At 43.8% G+C, this 25628-nt stretch overlaps 2 protein-coding genes across 10 annotated transcripts in view; one reads left to right on the forward strand and one right to left on the reverse strand.

The window, feature by feature from the left end:
- NEK11 (NIMA related kinase 11) overlaps positions 1–7637 on the reverse strand; it is a 165052-nt gene extending 157415 nt beyond the window's left edge. For 3 of the 7 annotated variants that reach the window (XM_043540837.1, XM_043540836.1, XM_043540840.1), the window contains exon 1: positions 7571–7637. The gene's annotated coding sequence lies outside the window, so the exon portion shown is untranslated. Of the gene's footprint in view, positions 1–7288; positions 7509–7570 lie in introns of those variants that run through there. The other 4 variants (XM_043540838.1, XM_043540839.1, XM_043540841.1 and 1 more) reach the window with 2 other exon arrangements.
- A 27-nt stretch (positions 7638–7664) lies between these two features.
- On the forward strand, positions 7665–17130 carry ASTE1 (asteroid homolog 1). 3 transcript variants are annotated; one of them, XM_043540834.1, is made up of 6 exons: positions 7665–8546; positions 8636–9320; positions 9465–9967; positions 12732–12942; positions 14614–14806; positions 16126–17130. In XM_043540834.1, the coding sequence occupies exons 2-6, from the start codon at positions 8654–8656 to the stop codon at positions 16424–16426; spliced, it is 1875 nt and encodes a 624-aa protein (XP_043396769.1). In that variant the 5' UTR covers positions 7665–8546; positions 8636–8653; the 3' UTR covers positions 16427–17130. The 3 variants fall into 3 exon arrangements, with proteins under 3 accessions (XP_043396769.1, XP_007064364.2, XP_037746242.1); XM_007064302.4 differs by having other exon boundaries at positions 8636–9967; XM_037890314.2 differs by having other exon boundaries at positions 8067–8323; positions 8636–9967.
- Positions 17131–25628: the final 8498 nt, after the last annotated feature.

Below are 25628 nucleotides of genomic sequence, written 5' to 3' on the forward strand. Positions count from 1 at the left end.
TCTGATCAATCAGGATGGAGCATCAACAGAGGTTGGAGAAAGTTGAAAAACCAAATACCATCACATGAGAGTTCAACGTCACACAAAGAAAAAAACGGCTACTCACCTCTTGTAACTGTTGTTCTTCGAGATGTGTTCCTCAGATCCATTCCAATTAGGTGTGCGCGCACCACCGTGAGGAGGACCCAGTGGTCCGAGGTTATTTGGGACCATGCACAGTAGAAGTGGGACGAATGATTCAAAAAGGGCAGGGAAGGATCCGGGGGTAAGTCTGGTACGCCGTCCTCGGGCATCGCTTCAAAAGGCCTGATTGGAACCAGACGATGGTTTGGTTGGGCCCTGACCTTGTCCAGAGCGAGGGTTGGAAGGCTTTCTTCTGTCATTCCTTCCCCTCTGCCTGTAAAAGTCTACCTTGGCTGAGGAGGGTACGAGCGCCATTGCGGCTGCTGGGACTTGAAGTGCTTCCTTTGGGTTGCTGGAGTGTGCATACCCAAGGACTTCATGGTTGCTCTCAAGTCCTTTAGGCTATGCAGCCTAGAGTCTGTCTGTTTCGCGAACAGGCCTGCCCTATCAAAAGGCAGGTCCTGCATTGTCTGTTGAATCTCAGGCAGTAGGCCCGAGCCTTGTAACCAAGATGTGCACCTCATGGCAACTCCTGAGGACAAGGTACATGCCGCCGAGTCCACAGCATCCAGTGAGGCCTGTAAAGAGGTCCGTGCCACTGCCTTGCCCTCCTCTACTATAGCCCCAAACTCCTCCCTGGTCTCAGGTGGCACAAGCTCCTTGAACTTGAGCATCGAGTTCCAGGAATTGAAGTTATATCGACTCAGGATTGCCTGCTGGTTGGCAATCCTGAGCTGGAGCCCTCCCGTGGAATACACCTTGCGGCCAAATAAGTCCAGTCACTTGGCCTCTTTGGATTTGGGTGCTGGGGCCTGCTGCCCCTGCCTTTCTTTCTGATTCACGGCCTCAACCACCAGAGCGCAGGGCTGCGGGTGCTTGAAGAGATATTCGTACCCCTTCAAGGGCACAAAGTACTTTCTCTCCACACCCTTGGCTGTGGGGGGGATGGAGGCTGGAGTCTGCCAGATAGTCTTAGCATTGGCCTGAATAGTTTTGATGGGGGAAGGACAACACTCGATGGACCTTCCGGGGCCAAAATGTCTACCACCGGGTCCTCTGACTCCACCACCTCCTTGGCCTGCAGGCCCATGTTGCGCGCCACCCTGCGCAGAAGGTCCTGGTGGGTGCGGGTGTCTATAAGAGGTGGCCTGGATATGGAAGTGCCTGTGACGGCCTCGTCCGGGGAGGACGACGAAGAGGCCAAGGGAGGAATAGGGTCCTCCCGACCCTCCTGTTCATCAGGAGCCCGATGACCTGCTTCACTATCCGCCTCAGGAACCAGAGTTGGAATCAGTTCTGAAGCGGTGCAGGGGCCGAATGACTGAGGCCTCAGGCACCCTCAGTTCAGAGGTGGCCAACCGGGAGCCTTTAGACCAGGGGTTCCCAAACTTGGTTCGCGGCTTGTTCAGGGTAAGCCCCTGGCAGGCCATGAGATGCTTTGTTTACCTGAGCATCCACAGGTTCGGCAGCTCGCAGCTCCCAGTGGCCGGGAACAGCGAACCACAGCTGCTGGGAGAGGCCGTACCTGCAGATGCTTAGGCCAACAAAACGTCTTGTGGCCCCTGCTTTAGACTGTGCACCCTGGGCCTGGTGGTACACCCACGGGGTCCAAAATGGCCACTGAGCTAGTCCCTGCCACTGTGCCAGCCATGGCCCTTCCCTCACTTCAGGCCATCTACGGCTTGACCAGTGCTGGTCCCGCTCCGAGTACCTAGACTCTGCCTCCGAGCCCAAGGAATGGGATCGGGACCGTGAGGGTCAGGATGGTACCAAGCAAAGCTGAGCCAGCAAGCAGTGCTGCCGAGAAACTAGGTAGCTGTGCCGCAAGGCTGGGGAGTGGTGCCACGACATGGAAACTTACTGTGACCTGGAGCTACACAGGGACGGTGAGTGACGCCAGGACCAGTACCCAGCCCGGGATCTGCTCCTTGAAGGCGAGAGGTGTGCGGATTGGCGTCATGATTGGGAGTGCTGGCGTGATCTGGAGCAGCGCCATGAGTTCGACCGGTGTTGCGAGTACGACCGGAGCCGGAGCGGTGGAGGGACTCCGAGCGGTGCCAGGGCTCGACCAATGGTGCCGACCGCCAGATCATCACTGGTTTGCCTCAAGACGGTGCCATACACTGTGGTACCGGAGGCTTGGCGCGTATCATAGGCGAGCTCGGTGCTGTCATGGAGATGGGGTCCCTCACGGCCGCAAAGGTGTCTGGAGTGGATGGCAGCTGTACTTCCTCAGTACTGTGGGTTGGGGAGTCCAATGGCACTGGACTCGATGGCTCCCCTTGTGGGGCTGAAGTCAACGGTGCCTCTTCCACAGGCTTTGGCCCTGGGTACTCCTCTCTGGGATGCGCCCCATTGGCCACCTCCAGGAGTGTGGGTCTCTGGGACAGAGAGCCACTCCTCCCTTGCTTCCAGTGTTGCTTCTGCACTGGGGAGTGGGAGCGATGCTGGGTTGATGCCGCCGGTTTCAGCGCCAGGAAGCGGCGGTGCCGCGGGTCTCTGCCATAGTCCATCTGCGGTGCTGCTTCTACCACTGCCGCCAGGCTACTGCGCATCAAAGAACTTGGTGCCAGGTCCTGCCGCGCCAAAGGAAGCTGAAGTCTAAGTGCTGCCTCCATAAGGAGTTGCTTAAGGTGAAAGTCATGCTCCTTTTTGGTCCCAGGACGAAACTCCTTGCAAATCCTGCACCTATCAGCTTCGTGAGCCGCCCCCAGACACTTCAGACAAGAACCGTGGGGGTCACTCGCTGGCATAGGCTTGGAGCAGGACTTGCAAGGCTTGAATCCTTGGGCATGAAAGCCCTCCCAAGAAAAAGCAGTTGGGATTCAGGGTAAACCCCCCAGCCCAACTGCTACTAACTACAACAAAAATAAACTACAAGAACTAAAGAAAATTTATAACGACTATAAAACAAGCTAGGGAAACTCACTAAGCAAGACACCACAGTTCCAACGACCATCTCAGGCGGTAGGAAGGCACTGAGGGGGCACCAGGTTGGCAGGGTCATATATTGAGCGCCATGAAGGTGCCACTCCAGGTGGCTCCACAGCCGACCCGATGGGTGCTGCTAGGGGAAAAACTTTCCGACAGCTGTGCATGCAGCGCGCACACACCTAATTGGAATCAATATGAGCAATCATTCGACGAAGAAACTGTGTTGCCTGGAAATCACCCAGTAGAGCAGCATCAGCTGAAAGTTCAATTGAGAATTTACTCTTGACTGAACTCTCTACAGAAACTAATAACTGGAAAAAACTTCTTGAGTGCATCCTGAATGTCATCCTTTTTCTTTCTGAGCAGGGATTGGCTTTCTTTGGTTCCAGTCAACATATTGGTGATCCATGCAAAATGGAAACTTTCTAGGCATAGTTGAACTCCTCAGCAAATATGACCCACTTTTATCAGAGCATGTTAAACGTGCTCAAGAATTGCAAGAGAGTCAAAAGTGCATGCAAGTCCATTATCTCTCGACCGGCATACAAAATGAGATTATTGAGCTATGTGGATCATTCATACAAACAACAATTCTTGATGATATTCAAAAGGCCAAGTATTTTTCAGTCATTGTTGATGCCACTCCAGATTGTTCTCACAAGAAACAGACTACTACGGTTATTCGATATGTTAAGATTGTAGACAGGTCAAAAATTTCAACTGAAGAAAGGTTTATTTTGTTTGATAATTTCAAGAGAAAAACTGGAAAAGAAATTGCTGCTCGAGTACTAGCAATTCTAGAAGGTTTTAAGTTAGATTTTCAAGTCTGCATTTGTCAAGCCTATCACAATAGATCTAACATGGCTGGGAAGTACAAAGGTGTACAAGCAGTTCTGCTTGAGCATAATTCAAACTGTATTTTCCCCAGCTGTGGAAACCACACACTAAACATTGCAGGTGTTGACTGTGCTGAATCATGCAAGAAGGCAATTACATACTTTGGAACTGTTCAGCAAATGTACAATCTCTTCAGTAGCAGTCCACAAAGGTGGGAAATTCTGAAGCAATATCTTCCTGTTTCACTGCATTGGATGTCCAAAACTAGATGGTCTGCACAGATTGATGGTGTTCAACCAGTTGCCCAGCATTTGAACTCAGTGAGAAAGGCTTTAAATGAGCTTGAATCTCTCAATCTCACTGCCCAGGCTCAAACTGAACTTCAGTCTATTCAGAAGCACGTGTCCAAATTTGAATGCATTCTGATGTCATCTTTGTGGATGAAGCTACTTACAATGATCCACCAAACTAATCTGGTAATTGAAGCACACAATGCTACCCTTGATGTTAAGAGGGATAACACTGAAAGTCTTATTAATGACATTCAACAGATTCATGAACAATGGGATGTGATCCTGACTGAGTCCAAATTAGTAGCACAGAATATTGGCATTTCATCTGAGATCTCCACCAATTGCAATTTACCTACTGAATCCAATGCCGAGCAGCATTATAGGGTCAATGTCTTCCTTGTCATCACTGACTCTATTCAGTCAGGTCTTACACATCAATCTGAGTCACTGTGACTACTGTGTACCCTTTCTGGGTTTCTTTGGCAGTTCAACACACTGAGTAATGAAGATCTACTTTCTGCAGCTGAACAATTTCAGCAACAGTGCAACAAAGACATATCAAAAGATCTCAGTGACAAGGTCATCTTCCTCAAATAAATATATTCCACAAACTTTAAATTGGATTGCAAGCCAAAGGAATTGCTTCAAGAAATACTCAAACTTGAACTCTCTGGGGTGTTTCCTAATATCATAATTGTGTATTTTTGTCAGTTTGCCTGCATCAGTGACTTCATGTGAAAGCACCTTCAAGTGAAGCAGGTAAACAACTATCACCGTTCAACTATGGGACAAGAGCGTTTGAATGGGCTTGCCATGCTTAATATCAGTTGTGACACTGCAGGAAAGCTTGATTTTTCCTCAATAATTAGAGCATTGGCCCATAAAAAGGCTAGAAAAGCATTTATTAAATTAAAAAATATTCATATTATGTCTCACTCTTTTTTTTGGTGCCTTATTTTGTTTTCATGTGTTGTCATTTTTTATTTTTATTACGGCTAGGGGCCTCAAAAGATGGAAGTGGCTCGGGTCTCCTTGGACCTCTGAGGGGGACTGGAAAAGCTAAGCAGGATGATTAGTGGTCAGTGTTTTGGTGGGAGACTTCAACGGCAAGCACCAAGAAGTGGTGGTGTCAATTTCATCCATGCCAATCTGCCCACTGAGTAAATTTCCTAGAACGCAGTTTATCTACTCCAGAAAAAAGACAGAGAAATGAACCTGCCAGGATTTAGATCTGTTTCTAGAGAGCCCTTCCTTATAGGGTGTCCACAAACTTAGACGGAGTACAGTATAACCTGCCAAGAGCGACCACTCATGGGAGTTAGCAAAAGTGGTCTCTTGTAAGAGGTAGTCTCTTTTCAAAGGTTTGCACAGGAGAGAGCCATAGTGTTCTGTGGCCTCTGCAAGTATTCACTTGTGACAGCTAGTCTCTCTTCAGAGGTGGTCTCTAAGGCTGTGTCTACACTACAGCTTAGGTTGGCATAATTTATGTTGCTCAGGGTGGTGAATAAGTCACCCTCCTGAGCGACATAAGTTACACCAATGTAAGCACCGGTGTGGACATCGCTATGTCAGCAGAAGAGCTTCTCCTGCAGACATAGCTACTGCTACTCTTTGCGGCCGAAGTAGTTAAGCCAACTGGAGCCTGTCTCCCGTTGGCTTAGAGCGGCTACATTAGAGAGTTTACAGCGGTGCAGCTTCGTCACTGTAATCTCTAGTGTAGCTGTGCCTTAGGGCAGATTTTACTGTACTGCCTGTTTATATACCCAAGCAAGCAACTAGATTTGGTGGCTAGGCCATGTTTTCATGACAATTTTGCAAGGCCCAGGAAGCAGTAACGCCTAGTAATAGGATTTAATTCCCATATAATTAGGTTTGGTGGGACTCAATGTTTATTGTTTTACAATTTTGATGGATATTATCTAATGTTTATTTTAAAGCATTTTTTCTATTGTTATCAATTTCAGTTTTCACAGTTGTGCAAAAGTATATAAGTTTTAAGCAACTTTTTTGAGTTTTATCTATTTAAATTTTCACTATTGTGGGAAATTATGGGCTGGTCAGCCAATAATTATTTAACGATAGTCGATATTGAGATTCAAAATGTTAAAGCTTTACATTAAAACACAAATTCTCTACATCACAGGTCAAAATATATAAAGTAAATAGCTTTAAATTAAACTCTAATATGTTCTCAAGCAGCATTTTTCTCACTTTGCCTATCTGTAAATTTCTATTATTATTGACGGAACTATTTTTTCATGGGTTTGTGTGTGAACGGTGAAATTGACATTTACCTATATTTACCAAGGACACATTTAATCCTTCCAAGCCTACTTAGAACAGAGTCTTTAAATGATTAAGGGTATGAACATCTTCCATATGAGGAGAGATTAAAAAGACTGGGACTGTTCAGCTTGGAAAAAAGATGACGGGAGGGGAGACGAGCAGGATACGATGGAACTCTATAAAATCATGAATGGTGTAGAGAAAGTGAATGGGGAAGTGTTATTCATCCCTTCACAAAACACAAGAACCAGGGGTCTGCTAATGAATTTGACAGGCAGCCTATTAATAGCTTTAAAACAAACAGAAGGAAGCACTGCTTCACACAATGCACAGTCAACCTGTGGAACTCGTTGCCAGGGGGTGCTATGAAAACTATAACTGGGTTCAAAAAATAATTAAATAAGTTCATGGAGGATAGGTCCACCAGTGGCTATCAGCCAAGACAATCACAACCCCATGCTCTGGGCATCCCTAAGCCTCTGACGGCTAGATGCTGGGAGTGGGCGACAGGGGATGGCTCACTCAATGACTACCTGCTCCGGTCATTCCCTCTGGGGCACCTGGCACTGGCCACTGTCAGAGGACAGGATAGTGGGCTGGAAGGTCCATTGGTCGGATCCCGTGTGGCCAGTCTCATGCTCGCACCCGCTGTCGCAAGGCCTGCCCCCAGTACCCAGAGCTCGCTGACGGGATGGGGCAGGGCATTGTCAGGTGCTCTCCGCCCAAGTGACTCCGGCGCCTGCGGCTCTGGGGGCATGAGCGTGGGGCGACGAGAGGAGCTGTGCTGGACATAGGAGGGGGTCACGTCCATTTACCTTCTCATCCCCGCCCCCGGCACAGAAGAGGAGGCGGCGCGGGTCCCACCCCTGCGTCCCAGCCGGGATCCCTGTGCACGGCCCCGCTCCACCCGCCAGCTAGCTCCCCTCCCGCCCGGCCTCTGTTTGGTACTGGTCTCCTGGAGACGCCGCGCTGCCTGACGGGATACAGACACCCAGGCCGGACCCAACCAGCTCCCAGAGAGAACCCGAGAGGGCTAGTCACGTGACCCGGCTACGCCCGCTCTACCCTCCTCGCATGGAAACGGACGCTAATATTACCCGCCGATGAGCGACTCAACAGTGAGGCGCTGGAGTGGGCGTGGCTTTACCAGACGTGATTCCTGCGTCCTCCTATCTTGATGCGTCCCGCCCCCCCCGGAAGTGGAGGAAGGGAGGATGTTTGCAGTGGCAAGGGTCGTGTCTGGAGGAGCGGAACTGAGTCGCCCGAGCTGGGGCAGTTACGGGTCCCTTATACGGCGCGCACAGAGGGGCTGAGCCCTCCGGCAGCGCTGGAGTTCCCCTGGGGGACGGAAGGAGGCGCGAGGCGCTGCGTGAAGCGCGGGCCCGAGTGCGATTTAACGGCCAGCGCCACGAGCCCCCCTGGCTTCGCTCGCGCTCCGGGGGGGAGGCACCGCTCATGTCTGCCCTGTCTAGCTGCACCCCCCCCTCCCCGAGCCATGCCGTGTCGTAAGCCCGAGCAAGCCCCGGCTCCTGAGCGCTGAAAGGCCTCGGCTGGGTGAGGCGGTCCCTGCGCTGAGTTTCTCTGGGTAAAACGTTGTAGCCGGGAGTGTCTCCCCCCGCCCGCCCGAGCTGGCCGCAGGTCACGTAATAGCGGGGAGGTCCCTTCATTTTGCGTGTCTATTTCACTATGTTACAGAGGGTGAGTGCGGCTTAACAAATCACCAAGACCTGTTCTGTAACTTACAGACCAACTCAGCCACTTACACTGAGCTACTGCTTCGGTGGGGATCACTGAGTACGACGGCATGGAAAGGCTGGCGGACAGAAGTGGCCGCATGTCCCTTTTCAGAGGTGTGGTTTTCAATGCCTATGGATAGCACTAGAAAAGTCAGTTCGCATAGGTTAGCTCCAAGTCACATGGGGGTAGGGTAGTGCAATTCTAGCAGCTGTAGTTCAAAACAATTTGGCCTGTCAGGGGAAAAAGCTATATGTAAACAGTGTCCGTTGGTTCCTTTTGGCCTGGGGAAAAATCTTGTAACAGGCACTTTTGGACTCAAAGGTAGCAGGAGCTGAGGTAAGTGGAGAGCACTAGTGTCTATTAATCTGATCATCAGTTTTGTATACGGTATTTGAAAATTAAATTGTTCATTTGTTTGACTACAGCTGTTACACGTTAAGAGTATGGGCATCCATGGATTAATGAGCTACGTGGGAGAGCATAAGCAGTTCTTCACTGATCTACAATTAAGGAACACAAAAATCATCATTGATGGAAATAATTTGTTTCATCGGCTTTATTTTGAATCAAATCTAGACCTCCAACATGGAGGGGATTATGATTCTTTTACAGATATTGTGCACAAGTTTTTTGAAACTTTGTCTGTATGCAAAATATACCCATATGTTGTGTTAGATGGAGGGTCCGACTTGTCCGATAAGAAGTTTGTGACGTTAAAGGAAAGAGCCAGGGATAAGATCCAGGTAGCATATTCCATCTCTAGAGGTGGTGGTGGAAGCGTGCTACCCCTGCTCACGAGAGAGGTTTTCAAGCAAGTCTTGACCAAACTGGAAGTACCTTTTGTCCAGTGCTTCTCAGAAGCAGATAGGGATATTATGTCATTGGCTAATCATTGGAATTGTCCAGTCTTAACTTTAGACAGTGACTTTTGTATTTTTGATTTGAAAGCTGGGTATTGCCCTCTGAATTACTTTCAGTGGAGAAACCTCTGTACCTGTGAAGGCACACTAGACTGCTACATTCCAGCTCGATGCTTCTCTTCAGAGAGACTGTGTAGCCACTTCAGTCATATGAACAAAGCCCTTCTTCCTCTCTTTGCTGTGATGAATGGTAATGATTACATTAATTTGCCAGCTCTGGAGACATTCTTCAGCAAGGTGCGCCTGCCAGTTGGAGGCTCTGGCGGGAGGGGGAGGAAGCATGTCCGCATTCAGGGACTTCTAAACTGGTTATCCCATTTTGCTGATCCCACAGAGGCTATAGACAATGTACTGAAATATCTTAAAAAGCATGAGAGAGAAGAAATAAGGGAGCTTCTGTGCTCTTCCATGGAGGAATATGAACAGTCTGATGTGAAGCTTGAGGATTTTTTTCAGAATGGAACCTATGAGTCTCAGGTGATCAGGAAATTAGAGTTACCACAATGGATGCTTGAGGCTTTGACAAAAGGTCATTTGTCTCCATTCATTAGTGATGCCCTTCTATTAAGAAGAACAATCCTTCATGTCCAGGTGGAGAACATGCAGAGACCTAGTGCTCACACAGTCGCCCTACCCATTCGTCAAGTCATCTATGGGCTACTTCTGAATGCCTCTCAAAATTCTGAAGTTATTTCCCCAAGTAAGCAGTCCAACAAGCTGCCAATTGTCCGTGAATTTGACAGAATCCAAAAGACACTTAAAAAATCCTTTGTTCCAACAACAATGCTGCCTCTGGATTTTTGTGAAGACCATCGCTGTTTGGCCACATTAACTGAGGTAGGGTTGTCAGAACAGATATCCTGGATAACAAATCAATGTTGTGAGTGTAATGAGGGGCGGGGAAAAAACTTGGGTGTCAGTCCAGTCAGTTTAGTACCAGATAAAGTACTTACAAGTGACTTCTATAAGACTGCTCATGGTAATAAGCAGAACATGCAATACTAACTGTAGGGTCATAGCCTTTGGTTTGCAGCATTCAGAGATGTTACAATTACATAATCTTTTTAGAAAGGAACACTTGACAAGTTATAGGCAGAGGTTGTAGAGGCCTAAAACTTCCCATTATAGCCTTGTTTTCATTTGCATTCAATTTTCCCAAACTAACCCTTTAAGAGAGCTTTCAGAGCAGATTTTTTTTTTTAAATCTGCATGAGGAGTAATCCTTGATTTAAAGAGGTGCTTTTTTTGTCATGAAAATCAATCCAGGTTTGATAAAGCTATACACTTCAGGAAAAGTCACAAGCTATACTGAGTATGTTAGAGGCTATCTGCACTGAGCAAGCTTCAGCCCCGCAGTTTTGTATGCCATCTGCAGTTCATATACTTGCCAGTTCCATAGAGCTCCCTACATGGCTCCAGATAGTAAATGGACAAAGCAGCAGCTGAAGAAAACATTTTGGGGTAGAGGTGGTGTGCTGGGTTGGGAACTAGAAGGAAACAGTTCTAGTCTCAGTTCTTCTATTGACTAGGGGTGGCAATCTTGTATGGTTGTCACTATTGATCAAGGCCTTGTAACCCCTATCTTTAGAGGAAGGAAAAATCTCTCTCATCCCCTTTCAAAGGGTACATAAATTGTGAGGTTGCACAAGGTCACTTTGGGGAGAGCTAGGAATAGAATCTGGTTCTAATATGGTAGCCTCAACTCTCATCCACTGCCTGCTCTACCTTTCAGAGTGAATGCTCCAGATCTGTATTTGGCAGTGCTGTATGTAACCATTAAACTGTCAAAGTGTGTATGGCTCGGGGCGGGGGGGGGGGGGGGGGGGGGGGGGGGACGGGGGGACGACACGGATGTGACCGCTACCATTTACTCCTTTAGCCCAACTGGTGCTATGGATCTCGAGGACCTGCATTCAAACCCTACTGCTGACCCATGTATGTTTTTCATTTTTCTTTTTTAAATTAAAGGAAACTGCATACAAAAATCTTCAAATGAACGTTAGGGTTGCAGAGTCAAGCACAAGTTAGGAAGCGTCCACGCAACTTTAATTTGTCTCCATGTGTAGGCGCTGTGCTAGTCTTTAAATTATTACATACTCTTGTGCTCTAGGACCCACTCTGCCTTGTTCAACACATGGGGTGGCCCATAAATGAAGCAAAGGATTACAGGAGAGAAAAGATGTTCTTGCATTTTTAGCATGGGATTGGGGCCCAATAGAGCTGGGTTCTGTTTCTGCTCTACTGCAGACTTCTTGTCTGATAACGGGTAGGGCCCTACCAAATTCATGGTCCATTTTGCTTGAGGTCACAGCCAGAGGCTTCTTAAATTGGTCAGTTTCACATTTTCAGCTGTGTACATCTGAAATTTGAGTGTTGTAACCATGGGGGTCCCTACCCAGAAGTGGATCTGATCTCATCTGCACCCCCAGAGCTGCCATGTAAGGGATGGAGAAGTGCTGTCGCTCCTCAGCCCAGCAGGGACTTGCAGGTAGGAGCACCCTGGCTGGGGCATTTCCAGAAGCAGGGCCATATTGGACCCATCTCCACAAGTCTCCTTCAGCTGCAGGAACCTCATGGGCTGGAGCTTCCTGCAGCAGGGGAAGGTGGTTCTGATCTCCCCCTGAGAGCAGCCATGCAGTGGAGGGACAAGTCCTCTCCCTTCCTGGCCCAGCCCGGACTTGCAGCTAGGAGCCCCCTGGCTGGGGCACTCCCAGCAGCGAGGGAGAGATCAGATTTCACTGGGAAGGGCTTAAACGTCACAGTCTGAAATGCTTTTGACAGCCATGGAATTGGTAGGGCCCTAATAATGGGCAAGACTATAATGCATGTACACAAAGCAGCTGAACTAAGGTTGCCCTGGCTCCTATAATACTGCAACTGCAATTTAAATTTTTTTGTATATATATACACACACACACACACACACACCAGTGTTACTGTGATGGCTTAGGATTTTTTTAAACGAGTCAAGTCTCATTTACTAGTCACAATTCATGAAGCCAGATTTTCACTTGTATTGTATGAGCTCTCAATGCATATAAGTGATAACTGCAGTTCTCTGTCAAAATCCAGGTAGAAGATTCCACTGGGAGTATAGATCAATGGTATGGATAGTTGGATGTGTGGTAGCACAAGTTTACAGCCTATGGTGCAGTGCTAACCCCTGAAATGCAGGTGATGTAGGACAGACACCCTCCAGGACATAGCCAAAGGAGGTGGTTTCGAATGCATAATAAATGGCTAGATTTTCAATGTGCTCAGCTCCCAACTCCATTTAGGCACCTAACTGCAACTGAAACACTTCCAAAAAATTTGACCCTTGAATAGATAACACAGGAAATATACTGACTACTTTTTAAAAAGATTGAATAGTTTTGGAATAATTTATTCTACAGAATGGTCTAAGTTTCATCGATGTCACTTTCATTAGTTCAATATTTACAAGGTTGGACATTTTTTAAAAAATTAACAATGCTATCTTAGCATTAACACAGAAGTCATTTGCCTTTGGGTGAAGATGGCAAGTGTAAATGGACTTTCTTACAGCAAAATAAAGCCAGACCTCTTCACAGTATATCCATAATTATGACTTTTTTGGCAGGTGCCCAGATCAGTTCGGCTAAAACTGCTGTTGGAGACATTAGGAGTGAAAGCTAGCATCCTACAACCCATCCCCAATCCCTTGTGGCTCCCTGTTGCTGTAACCTGCTACTGGACATGTTACTCAGAACCCAAAGTGAAATTGCATCATTTACAGGCATTACTTCTAGGAATGGTATTTGGGGAATTGCACAGGACAACAAGTAGCCCAGGTAGGTCCCCAAAGAATTAAAAACTTTGACATGTTTCTGGATGTTTCATATTTATATGCAAATCTACATTCTAGCCACAGTTTCCCCTTTTGTTTTTGTAAGGACTCTCCACTTCCATAGGAATTAATGGTGATTTACACTCTGCCCTCAGCACTCAATTGATACACTGGTGAAGGTCAGAGACAGTGCTGTGTCACAGTTAAGACTGAGGGACTTGAAGTTAAACTCTGAGTTCTATTCCCAACTTTTGGAAAGACATCTGACTTATCTGTGCCTCAGTTGCCTATCTTTAAATGGGTAAAATTCAAATGGACCTTGTCAGGTAGTGGTGGCGGCATTTGTAATTGTGCTTCAGGAATACTATAAAGAAGTGCAAAAAATTTTCAGACTTAGCATACACATGCATCAAAGGTTAATACTTCTATAAGGCTGTTATTACTCAGTAATGAACTTTTACTAAAGTCAGTTTGTACTTACAGGAAACACATTGTTCATGTGCGAGTCTAACAATGAATTCTAATTCAAAGCAGGCTCAATAGGGAAGCTTTGAAAGCAAAGCTATTACCTCTCCTTCATACTTTCAGGAAGGGGAAATACTAATAGAAATTTGGCCAAAGAAACTGTCAGTTTCAGTAAGAATAAATAAAATCGTGTATTGAGAGAGTTAACAGGGAAGTCCAAGAAACTAAGCAAACTCAGTACTGGCAGCAGCTAAGCATTGAGGGTCTACTTCAGATTATGAATTCTAGGGCAGGAATAGTCTGTATACATGTAGTGCTTGGTACAGTGGGGTCCTGATCTTTAATTGGGCACTCTAGGCACTACTGATTATATTAATCTTATTTTTTTAAGTCAGAGCCTTAACTATATTCTAACAAGAAGCCAGAACATTCAGGATTAATGTTAAAGCTGTAATTAACTTGGCCTGTTGTGACGGAGTGTTTCGTCCCAGGTATTATGCGCAATGATCAGCTATAAGCTTTACACACACTGGGGGGCCAAGTTACTATCTAAATTCAGAACTGGTAGGGGTTTGTGTTTGCTTTTGCTGGTTTATGATTGAATCTATTGGAAATGTTACTTTAACATACTAATTTGTTATACAAATGCTAAGCAATAATTAGTACTTCAGGATTAAATCCTGTTTAAGGCAGGGTTTTTCCCCCAAAACGTGGGGGGGCGGGGGGGGAAGCCATCTTAATACTGCAAAAGTAGCAAGATTTAAGGGTTTGGTTTTATCTTAAAGTTATAAGGTTGTGGGGAGAGGTTTTTAGGTAACATAATATGCCAGCGTTCGATTTAGGTGGCATTCCTGACGGTATGGGAGGAAGAAAGGGTTATAGACTACAGAAGCCGAGCAGGCAATTCTCAGCTGCTTCTCATTAACCTGGCACATAGTGGGATTTTTTAAAAATTTTCCAGTTGGCCCACAACACATGAGCATGTGCACTCTGACACACATAACTGAGCCAGCAAATAGATTGAATTCTTTTGTTTCAGACACTCATGGCTTTTGGTACTTGAACAGTAACAATTTAAGACACCTGAAAACAGATTAGTGTTTAGAGGTTCACAGGCACCATTAATTGTACATACCAGTCATTCTTTGTATAGGAGAATGCATGGGAACCTCTAGAAATACCCTTATTTTCTTGTCCATTCACAATCTAGATCCTGCAGTTTTCCATGTCGAAGATGATAAAATGGTCTATGACCAGTTTCTAAAATGGAAAGAAAAGAATTTTCAGAAATTACTGGATTTAGACACAGCACACACTTTCTGCCAGTGGCAGTGCTGCCTCCAGATGGGATTGCATCTCAACCAGCTACTCTCTACTCCTCTCACTGAACCAGACCTAACTCGGTAAGAACCTGTAAGAGACCTGCCTTCTTCACAAGGTGCTCCAAATATAAAGCACCCTTATATTGTGTTTTGCCTTGTATTATACCTGCTGTGCCTCTGGAATGTAAGCTCCTTGGGTGAGGGACCTTTTAAATTTGGTACAGTTCATATTCTGTTGTATAGCACTAGTACTCTGGCACTTAATAAATGGTAACAGCTTCTAATGTTTCAGCAAAATCATGTTTTTGGTAATTACTACATATAAAATTCCAATATAAATTTTTTGAACCAAAATATTAAAACTTTACTCTTAATTCTTTAGGACATACTGTGATAATTAGTGTTAAAATTGGAAAGTTTGGGCTTGATCTTGCATACCCTTTCTGAGGCCAATGAAAATGACTCATGAGTCAAACTTTAAGATCATAACTAAAGTATGTAAACATGTATGCATCACCACCTGAGACAGACATCTAGGAGATTACATAATGTAGAAGTGCATCAAGAAAGGGAAAAGGGTACAATAAATTGAAAACATGAAAAAAATTTAGAGTAAAAGTCTGGAAATCACCAGCATATAATGAATGATCCTAAGCATTTTCACTTGAGCAGAATTCTTTACCTGTTACTACAGAAGATTCACAAATTATTTCTATCTAGGATCTGTATTTTCAATGTTAAATCTGATTTTAAAAGTCTTTCATTAGATGCAAGTCTTATGTAGGGTTAAAAATGCATTTTACTCAAATTCAGTGCTCTCAAATATTCAAGGTGCTGTTAAAAAGCAGTTTCTCTTCCTTGGGCAAGTGAGTTCTGCACTTCTTGTTACTTGCATAGATGTGTAAAGTTCTTCTTTACCCTATATTCATGTCTAGGTCTCTTAACTCAATAATACTTCACTCCTATAGAGTGCTCAAATGAAAAAGCAGGCATTGAAGATACCAGTTATGTATGTCAGCTAATTCCCAGCAACTAAAGTAATTTGATTTTTCTTCTGATTAAACCTAGAACAGTTTTAAATTGAGTTGTCACCTGAAATTTCTTTGGCTTTATTTTGCCTGCTCGTTCTAAAAACCAATAAAATTAAGAAATACAGTAATAATGTAAATATGTACCTGCAGACAAGCTAGATTTGAAATCATGAAAATGAGTTTGGGATTGTTTCTTTAAAAGGCTTTTATTTAAAGAGTTCACATTCAATGATTATTCATTAGAGGTGTGTAACTGAGTAGCATAAAGCCACAAATAAGACACTAGTTTGTCTTGTTTTTTCCACTAAACAGTATAGTTTTGCTAGCTAGAGTTAGATATAATTCTAAATTTAATCTTTCCTTCGGCAGGCTTTATTGTGGGACCCTTGTGCATAGACTATGCAAAGAGCTTAAATCAGTACATGCAGCAGAGAATCAGCTTCTCTCATCTCCAAAGATGAGCCAGCTTTATTGTGATCTGCTCCATGCAGTAAAGTCAACTGTACCTCCAGACTTCTTCCAGGAGACAACCAAGACCACCAAATCCTGCAAGGAAAAGAACAAGCAAGCCACTAGTCAGGCAGAGACTACCAGACAGCATGCTACATTGGAAGCTCAGCCTTTGTGTGATATTAACAATAGGTTTGCATCACTAATGGTGGAAGACTGAAAGTAGCACATACATGACATTCAAATAATTCTGCCTTGTGAATGAATCACAGTTACAAGGAAGTGGGTGAACCGCATTGGAATTTAACTGGCCCTTTTAGTTTTTAGCATGAATCTTGCTCCAGTGATTTTTTTCTATAAATGTTATAGGATACTGTCTGAACTTTCTAAAAAATGTCTTTTGATGTCATTGAATACAACTGAAGAAACTAAATTTGCAATTTTAAAGTAAAGCAGTAAGAGGACAGTACTCTCTCCACCCCTCCAACCACCATTGGAAAAAAACAAATCCACCATCACAACTACATACTACACATGGAAAGCTAATCACAAATTTAATTCTGCAGGGCCAATGTCCACTAGTGAGATTTTCAAAAGTTTCCAAGGGAGGAACATGGGTGCCTGACTTCCATTGAAAATTGGGTCATCTGCTGTGCGTACGTATTCTAGTTACTGAACTGTTGGGGACAGGGAAAAAAACTGGAACTTATCCTTTTCTTCTCCTGTGTTTCTCTTAAGAAACAGGTTTGGATAGTCACTACCAAGCCTGAGTGCTACCAGCTAAAGTAGACAATTTTTTCTTCTATCAAGGACATTTGATACCACTTGAAAAATTGTCAAGCAAGGGTCTTTTCCCAGAAGATTCCAAAAATAAAGGAATGTTAAAACAAAGATTTGTTTTAAATAAATTGTTTATGCATTTAGGTTTGAGAGTCCATCTGATTTGGTTTCCGACATACTCCTGCAATAAAATAGCTAGTATTTACTACTCTTGTTCCCCTTCAAGAATCAATGTGATGTTTCTTTCTCTCAAGGTTATAAAGGTTTTTAGATCATTACCTCTCTCTTTAGTCATCAGAGTTGTGTCCACTGCTCACCAGAAAGAACGGTTACTTAACTTAAAGTAACTGTGGTTCTTTGAGATGTGTTGTCCATGCAGATTGCCTGCTTGGGGCACATGCATTCCTTGTGCAGAAGATGAGATTCTTTTGGATAGCGGTGTCCATTAGGGCCATGGCTGCACCCTGAGAACCCTCGCAACCATTGTTGCCCAGGGCATAAGGGGTGGGGGCAGCCTCAACCACTTCTCAGACTCAAATTAGTGGGACAGAGGGGAGGTCAAGGAATCTGTGGACTACACATCTTGAAAGAACAATTACTTACCTTACAGCGCCAAGGTTCTTCAAGTGATTTCCACAAATTCCACTTTTGGTGACAAGCATCCCATGCTCAGATGTGGGTAATAGGACTCCTATGTAAATATTGACGTATTGCATGCTAGCAAAGTTCACATTTGATCTAGAGGCCTGCACGAAGGTTATAGATGCATAGTAAAAGTATGAACCAAGTACAAGCACATCACCAGGCACGTCTCAGTCAATGGGATGATGTTCAATGAGGTGGTGGAGGTTGCAGGGGCTCAAATCAAATGGGACCTGATGTGTCCTGGGGATCTCCCTTTGTTAGCATGTAGTAGTTTTATATTGAAAGTCTGAAAACCATTCAGATACCCCTCATAGAAACTGTTGTCCTCTCATCCATTCACAAATGCCACAAGTCTGATGCTCTGGTTGATTTAGTCTGGTCTAGATAAGGGGATAATGCTCTACTGATGTCCAATATGTGAATTTTTGCTTTGGGGAAAGACCAGCAGATGAAGAGACTGATTTATGTGAAAATCTGACACTACCTTAAGCAAGAACTGCAGGTAAGGTCTACTGTTGACGCTGAAAGTTCATATAAGAAAATTGTGCCATAAGGGCCTGAATCTCTCCGCCAACTTTATGACCACCACAAAGGCTCTCTTTACAGAGGTGATGGAAGGAGCACGCAGCCATGGGCTCAAAGGGAGGGACCTATTAAATCATCTAGTCACTCTTCCAGGGGAGGAGGGAGTTCTGACAAGTAGAAAAGCATAGGTCAGTCCTTTCAGAAAATTCCACTGCAGTGGGGTGAGAATACTAATGTCTGTTTTGGAAGATGATTTGCTGAGATTGCAGCCAGATAGACTCTCATTGAGCTAAGGGACAACCATGACTGCTTTAGTGAGAGCAAATACAAATATATGGAGAACAGGATTCTGCAGAGGTGAGCCATGGTAACTGACCAAAAAAAGAATAGTTTCCATCTGCATTGGTAGATTGCATCCACCAGTTTAATGATGACAGGATTTCCATGGAACACAAAAACAGACATAGCATGGACATGTTGATTTCAACCACCCTTGCAGTGAATGCAGGTGAAGTCTGGTATGCAACATATCATGGGTCCCAGAAGCGTCAAACAGGTTTTCATTTGCATCATGGAATGCTCATGGAGCTGCCTGTAATGTCAATTACTGTCTGGAACTTCTGGGGTAGGTAATCTTCACTAGCCTGGAATCTAACACTACGCCTATGAATTTGATGTTTTGTGTTGCGTTAGTGTGAATTGGACTCAGAGGCCCAGAGAGGTGAAGAGAAAGTCTTTTCTGACATGCTGTAAGGATGAATCCCATCTAAGTAGGGATATAACTGGACTTCTTGTCTCCTTAGATGCACTGCCACTACAGCAAGAACATTGGTGAACACCTTTGAGACTGTGGACTGGCCAAAGGGGAGGAGACTTTACTTGTAGTGTAGTACTGTGAAAGTAAGTGTCTTGCAGGTCTCGAGCCATGAACCAATCCAAAGAGGATGGTAGAGGCTAAAGTAACATCCTTGATCTGAAGTGAAGAATGAAGGCATTGAGACATCAAGGATCCAGGATGGGTCTCCATTCCCCTTTCTTCTTCAGGATTAAGTAGTGGAATTAGAAACTTTTCCCTCTGAATTCTGGAGGCACTTTGTCCAGTGCTTGTAGCCTTCCCTCAGGCTGCTTCCTGGAGAGGAGGGATTCCTTCTCTCCCCTGACCCCCCCCTCTCTCTCTCCCCCTCCTTTTAAGTCCATCCTTTTACCTGATCACACCCTTCCCAGGTGTAATCAGTGAAATTACAGTGCTCTCAGATTCCTTTAGCCCTTTTGGTGCTACTGTGGGTTTATACCCTATCAGAGCACAAGGAAAAAATAGCAAGCAGAGGGAGAGATCACCATCCCAGACCTCTTGCTTTCCTAGTAGTTGGTGATGTGCTGGAACAGGCTGGATCTGTTTTGGAGGGGGTGAACTTGGTCTGGATGCCACTAAGGAAGCAGTTTCTTAACATATGGGTCATACCTCAAGGAGACCAATAGAGGTCCAGGGGTGGTGGTGATAGTGAGGGGGAGGAGGGCATATGGGAGGCTAGCATCTTGGTGGTTCCTTCTCAGTCCAGAAGGCTTTTGGGTGCCTGTTCGGGATTTCTGCCTCGACTGTCTGTTCTCATCCCACTAGGTTATCCATGGTGGAGATGGGTTACATTCTGGTGAGGAGGATCTGCTGCATTCCTCTGAAGAGGCCGAGAAAGCAAATTCTTCTTCCATAGGTGGGATACCCCAGTCCACAGTCCTGCCTACTCAAGTTTATGGGCAGTACCAAAAGATCACAAGAGGGACCTGGCCTGTTCATTGCCTGTGTCTGTCCAAGGTCAGAGATTCTGAAATTGGTCCCACAGCGAAGTCAGCCTCTGCTAAGAACTGGCTTGCAGCAGTGCTAATGAGTCAGTGCTGGATGAGCTTCCAGCACCACAACAGTCATGCCAATGTGCACACCACAGCTTCTCAGCCAGCATGGAGCCATCCAGTGCCAGTACTCGGCCTTCTATCTGAGCAGTAATGGAGACAGTCACTTTGCACCGGGAGCACTGTGTGATCTGTGATTTTGCTTTAGATGGATTTGAGCAAGGTTTAGTCTGAGGCTCTAGGATGTTGGAGTACTGGGGCAATACTTTTGTCTGGCTCCCGACTAGAGGAAATCTGTGCCTTCCCTGGGCTCTGAAGTGCTGCTCTTGGTGGCCCCTTTCCTAGGTCAATGCCAGAAGAGTGGGGTTGCTGAGTGTCCATTGAGCTTGGGGTGACAAAAAGATTTCAATGAGGCACTAGGAGTGTGACTGACCAGGTGGAGGCTGTCTTTCCGGTTGTTTGTCAGGGAGTGAAGTTGCCCACATCAATGACTCTAGGAAATGAAGCTTCAGTCTACCTTCTCTAGCTTTCAGCATGTCCTCTGAGCGAGACTTGCATACCAAGCAGCCTTCAGGCACTTGTCCTAGGCATAAGAGGCATCCCAAACACCTGTAGAAAATCATTGCTGTGCAGCAGGATGGGCAAATCTGGACTCTTGGAGAAGTGACTTTTGGCTATTTTAGGCCTAGGTACAGTGGGGTCTAGCTCTCATACAGGGGTGGTGGCGGGGTAGCAATCCTATCAGTGCCCTCAGCAGAACTTTTTACTACTACTGGGTAAACCAAGCTTATCAGCAGTAGATTTAGCTACTCTCTGTAGGTGAAGAGATGTACACACAGTGGGGTTCAGTCTCACAGCTATGGGAAATAAGAAGGAATGAGAGGCAGTTGAGGCCATCCCACCCCTTATATCTTTTGGCTACTGTTTGGAAGGCTCCCAAGGTGCAGGCACAGCCCCAGTGGACACAGCTATTCAAAAGAATCTGATCTGTGGCACATGTGCAATTATGTGGACAAACACTAAAAAAAGGATATCTAGATTTGATTTCTGCATCATCTTTGGCTGTGCTCACCTTTCAATCCTGTGTCTTGTAGGCTCTCAGACTACAAAAATATGTGAAGTAAAGGTGATTTGTCAGAATGATCTAAATATTTTTCTAGATAGAAGTCTCTCAGCTGGAGTATATCTTCTCCCATCAAAGCGAGGAGATGGTCAAAACTAAAGTTCTTTTCCAAAATTCACAATTAGTTTAAGACCTAAGTTAGTTTTACTACTTTCAGTTGTCAAACTTTCTAGAAGGATGCCTTTTCTTGGCCATTCATTTTATACCTGTGATTCTTGCTTCTATTTAGTGAAATTTTGTACTTCATATCTATTTTGTACTTCAGCACTATTTCCACATAGAAACTAAAAAATACTGACAGATTAAATGAACAACCCCTGGATAATCACCAGTCTTCAGGATTGCGTAGTGTTGTCTTAGGTACTCAGATACTATGGTGATGAGCATGGTATAAAAACCTGTATAGAAGAACAAAGAACTTCAGTGGAAGGCAAGCAAGGTGGTCTCAAGAAGCAAGGTTCTAGCTGCAGGCTATCACAGGAAAGCCTCATGGTAGTAAGTGAGCAAGTTGGTGCAGATGTTTATTTTGTAAAGCCCAAGATAGCAGCTATGTTGGTTATTTTGTTAAATGATTGGGGGTTTTCCTTTGTACAGGTGATGAGATTGGGAAAGTTCTGCATACATACAGTTAGTTTATCAATAAGTTGGTTACAAAGTCATAGCTATTTCATTCTAATGGACTGAGACCTGTTCACTGCCCAACTGCATTGGTAACTTCCAACCAATTTATCCAGTAACCCTGCCCCCCCCCCCCCCCCCCCCCGCAAGGAAGAGGGATCTCTCACACACACACCCCTCCACCCCACCTTGTCTTCAAGAAGGAACTTTTATAGAGTAGCAGCCTCAAATATGATAGTATTGCTTCTTCAGAAGCACTCACTTGCAGTTAAAAATTTCAGCGTATCTGAATATTTTCAAGATTGGCTCAAGTAGTACAAGTTCTGTAGGGATATTAAATCTAATGGGGACATACCAATATAGGCAAAATGAACATTAATGAATTCTCAAACAGGAAAATTGTGTCAAACTTTCACAAGACTGATGCAATTTTACACATTTGCTGGAAGGATATTTCTCAATCTTCCTTTGCTCAAATTCAAACTTGTGAATTTTGAAAAAGCTTGGAGAAACCCCCCACTCCCTCCTCCCCCCGGTCCAAAAAAGTAAATATTAGAGAAATGTGAATAGAACTGGAAAACCTGATGTGCCCTGAGTTCATTATGTGGATCACAATAAGTTTAGCATTAAGTGTTTAGCTCAAAAGATGTAATTGATGTGGGAAAGACATGATTGCAGTTATTACATTACTACAATAAGTAGTGGAATGAATTATTTAAAAAGAAATTAGATGTATAGTTTTGTTTTAGATTTCTGGAAGTGCTACTTGTATGATTGTCTGAATATATCAGACATGGAACATTCCAGAAAGTTTGTTACTGGTTTTTTTAATTAATTTTTATCTGCAGATGGCACCCAAAAATGCAGATAAATGCATTCCTGCAGCAAGTTACTTAAAGACGCCTTTCTGAAGCGTTTTCCTAACAGCAGACTGACAAGTCATGTTAGCATCAACTGACAGCTATACAAACTTAAGTGTGTAGCCCCTCTCACTTTCCTTGAAGTTAGATGGGATAAAACCAAAAGTCCTTTATCAGGCAGTGTTATCATTGAAACGGTTGCCAGTTTTGAATGGGTAAAAATTAAGTAAGTGACTTCAGGATTTGTCCCTAAGAAGTAGTGTATTCAAGGCTGATTGTAAGAAGTAAAGAGGTGGAAGATAGTATCAATGCAGTGAGATAACTGTAGTAAACTGTCATAACTGGTCTGTCTGCTTGACTATTTGGGGGTATAACAGACAAATATTTTTTAAATGTATAATTTTTTTTAAATGGAGTTTAATGTACAGTTTAGAGAAAAGATAAATATTTTAATTTTGACAGAGCAAATGTTTTTTAAATTTACATTTTAAAAATGTTTTACTAAGTTTGGATATACAAAACAAATTTGTTCCAAAGTTAAGGTCGGATTTAATATTCTACTATTTAGAATAAATGTAATAAGTCACTTATTTAAAGGTTAGAAAAAAATCACGCAAATTAAAAATGCATCTGCATTGAAAGTTAGAGGAAAATCAGGTGACATATGCATCAAGGAAAAGGTATAAAGCCTTTAAAGTTGTGAGATTAGTTACTTTTAGAGTGGCTAATATGAATTTTTAATCCCTCAGATTCAGATAGCCAAAGTTTGTATTTACAGTGGAAAACAATAGCACATATTTATTTTACTTTTACATAAAAGGAATCTTCTGTAATTAAGATCACCTTCCAAATATTTTTCTAATGACCTACCCACATACTAGGTTTTAATTTTATTGAAGGGTGTAACACATCGATGCTCAAAATTTATTCTTTCAAACGCCTAACATTCTGATGCAGTAGGAAGTTAGATGCCATTTAACTGTAATAGGGATACTGGATTAAAGGCTCAAGATTGCTCTGGGCCTGAAGAGAAGGTCCAAAACTCACAGCTAGCTATGGAAAACAAAGGAAGGAGCTGAGGCAGCTGGGGCTGCACAGCCCTTTTGGTAGCTGAGAATTCTAAATGTTCTGCGCTGAAAGTGGGCACTTGCACAACCCCAATCTAAGTGCTTCCTTTCTACAAGGCTCCTGAAGCTCCGTCACCAGGCCAATTCAGAGACTTGTTTTAGGATGTTCCATGGTAAGAACTTTGAGGGGAGAGTTCCTGGTTACAGTAACCTTGCAGAGGTTCCTAAAATGCAAGGTGAGGTAGGTCTGCATTCCTGAAGCAAATGGGGCTAGAGAAAGAGCAGTTAAAGGCTAATGTAAGGAAGAGTTACTGGGTTTTAGATCAGCATTAAAAATGTGACACTTAACACCTGAAACATCAGAAGAAAGGAACAAATGCGAACATGTAGTTTTAACTGATTTAGGAAGGCATTAACCAATTGTGCACAAGTGCGGGTGGTATTTTGGGTTTAAAACAGATGCTGATAAGATATTATCCACTGCTGCACTCTAGCCACTAGAAGTGCCCTGCTCAGCACCAGAAAGGCAGTGTGATCCACATTGCTGAGGATTAAGACCCATTTTAAAATCACTGATGCTAATCTGTAGACACTTGGAGATGCTGTAGGCCGATCCTCAGACAGTCACACAAAAGTTGGAGGTCTGGCAAGAGAAACCCTGTCACCCAAGTTTTCCACAATTGGAGCTGTTAGACACTCACTTTTGAAGAACAGGTCATTTACTTAGGTGCCTAAGTATGAATTTAGGAGCCTACATTTAAGTTCCTATAATTGAAAAACTTGGTCGCAAGTTTAAACTAGTGTCCTGCACTCATGAATTAAGTGTTTTTTCCCCTTCCTGTCCCTCCCATGATACTATTGCAATGCCATTTGATTTCTTATTCTTTATGCAGTTATTTCTTCTGCAGTTTGAGGTGTTTGTGCTCAGATTTCATTTATCAGCATCTGGTGCATATGTAGCTTCTAGTGACTTCTGACTAAGTTCTACAGTATGCATTTCTTTGAGTTCTAGAATACCTCTTTCCATATTTCCCAGCTGTTCAAACTTCAGCCTCATCTAGATTTCTGTTGGCTTTGCTGTGGACTTATCCTTCATAAAAAGATCTCCCCATCAGAACAGTCAAGCTTACCGAAACAGATCTACGGATTGGAGCTATGGCAGTGGATGGATTGTTTTCTTTCCTGAAGCCTTAATATAAAGGCTACCAGTTTTCTCCCTGAAGTCACTTACTCTCCCCAACTAAAGAGTACTCCTGGCTGATAAGAAAAAGTGTCCCAGGACTCTGCAACAGGAACATTTTTTTACTCAACATTATGCATGACAAGTGCAATTCCCATGATCACAACAGTGGGAGAGAACATAAGGACAGTAAATACTTTGAGAGTTACTCACATCTACTACATTAGTGTGTTTCCTAAACAAAACACTTCCTCTGTTCTTAATTGAGCTGGGTGCCATGACTGGCAATAGGCTCATCTAAAACTCACATTAGGTAATGTGCTTGAGAATATAAATAACTTCAAAAATAGATTAAAATCCGATTTCTGTTGGCACCAATGAGGATTTGGGACTCAACAGAAGCCAAAGAGTTTAGTATGTCAATGTCACTATATTTCCCATAATTTTGTTTACACAACATGGAAACATCTGAAAATTAAAATCAGCTCATGCACTACAGAGTAGGAAATGGTTTCTATTTCTGCAAAACAAACATTCTGTGTAAGGAAAAATATTAAATTAAAATGACTCTACCAAAGAGCAACATGACCAGTGTTTTAAGTCTGTGATGGCTAGTAACCAGATTTTCTGCAGTTTTAAAATACAAGATGCTTTTGAAAAAGATTGAGACTACGTGTCAGTCCCTATATGTATCATGGGAATGGTAAAAACATTAATATCCAGCTACTACTCCTATTAAATACAGATGTTCAACAATACATGTTAATAATTTATCTATA

This window comes from Chelonia mydas, chromosome 2 (assembly GCF_015237465.2).
Source record: "Chelonia mydas isolate rCheMyd1 chromosome 2, rCheMyd1.pri.v2, whole genome shotgun sequence".
Classification (NCBI taxonomy): domain Eukaryota; kingdom Metazoa; phylum Chordata; order Testudines; family Cheloniidae; genus Chelonia; species Chelonia mydas.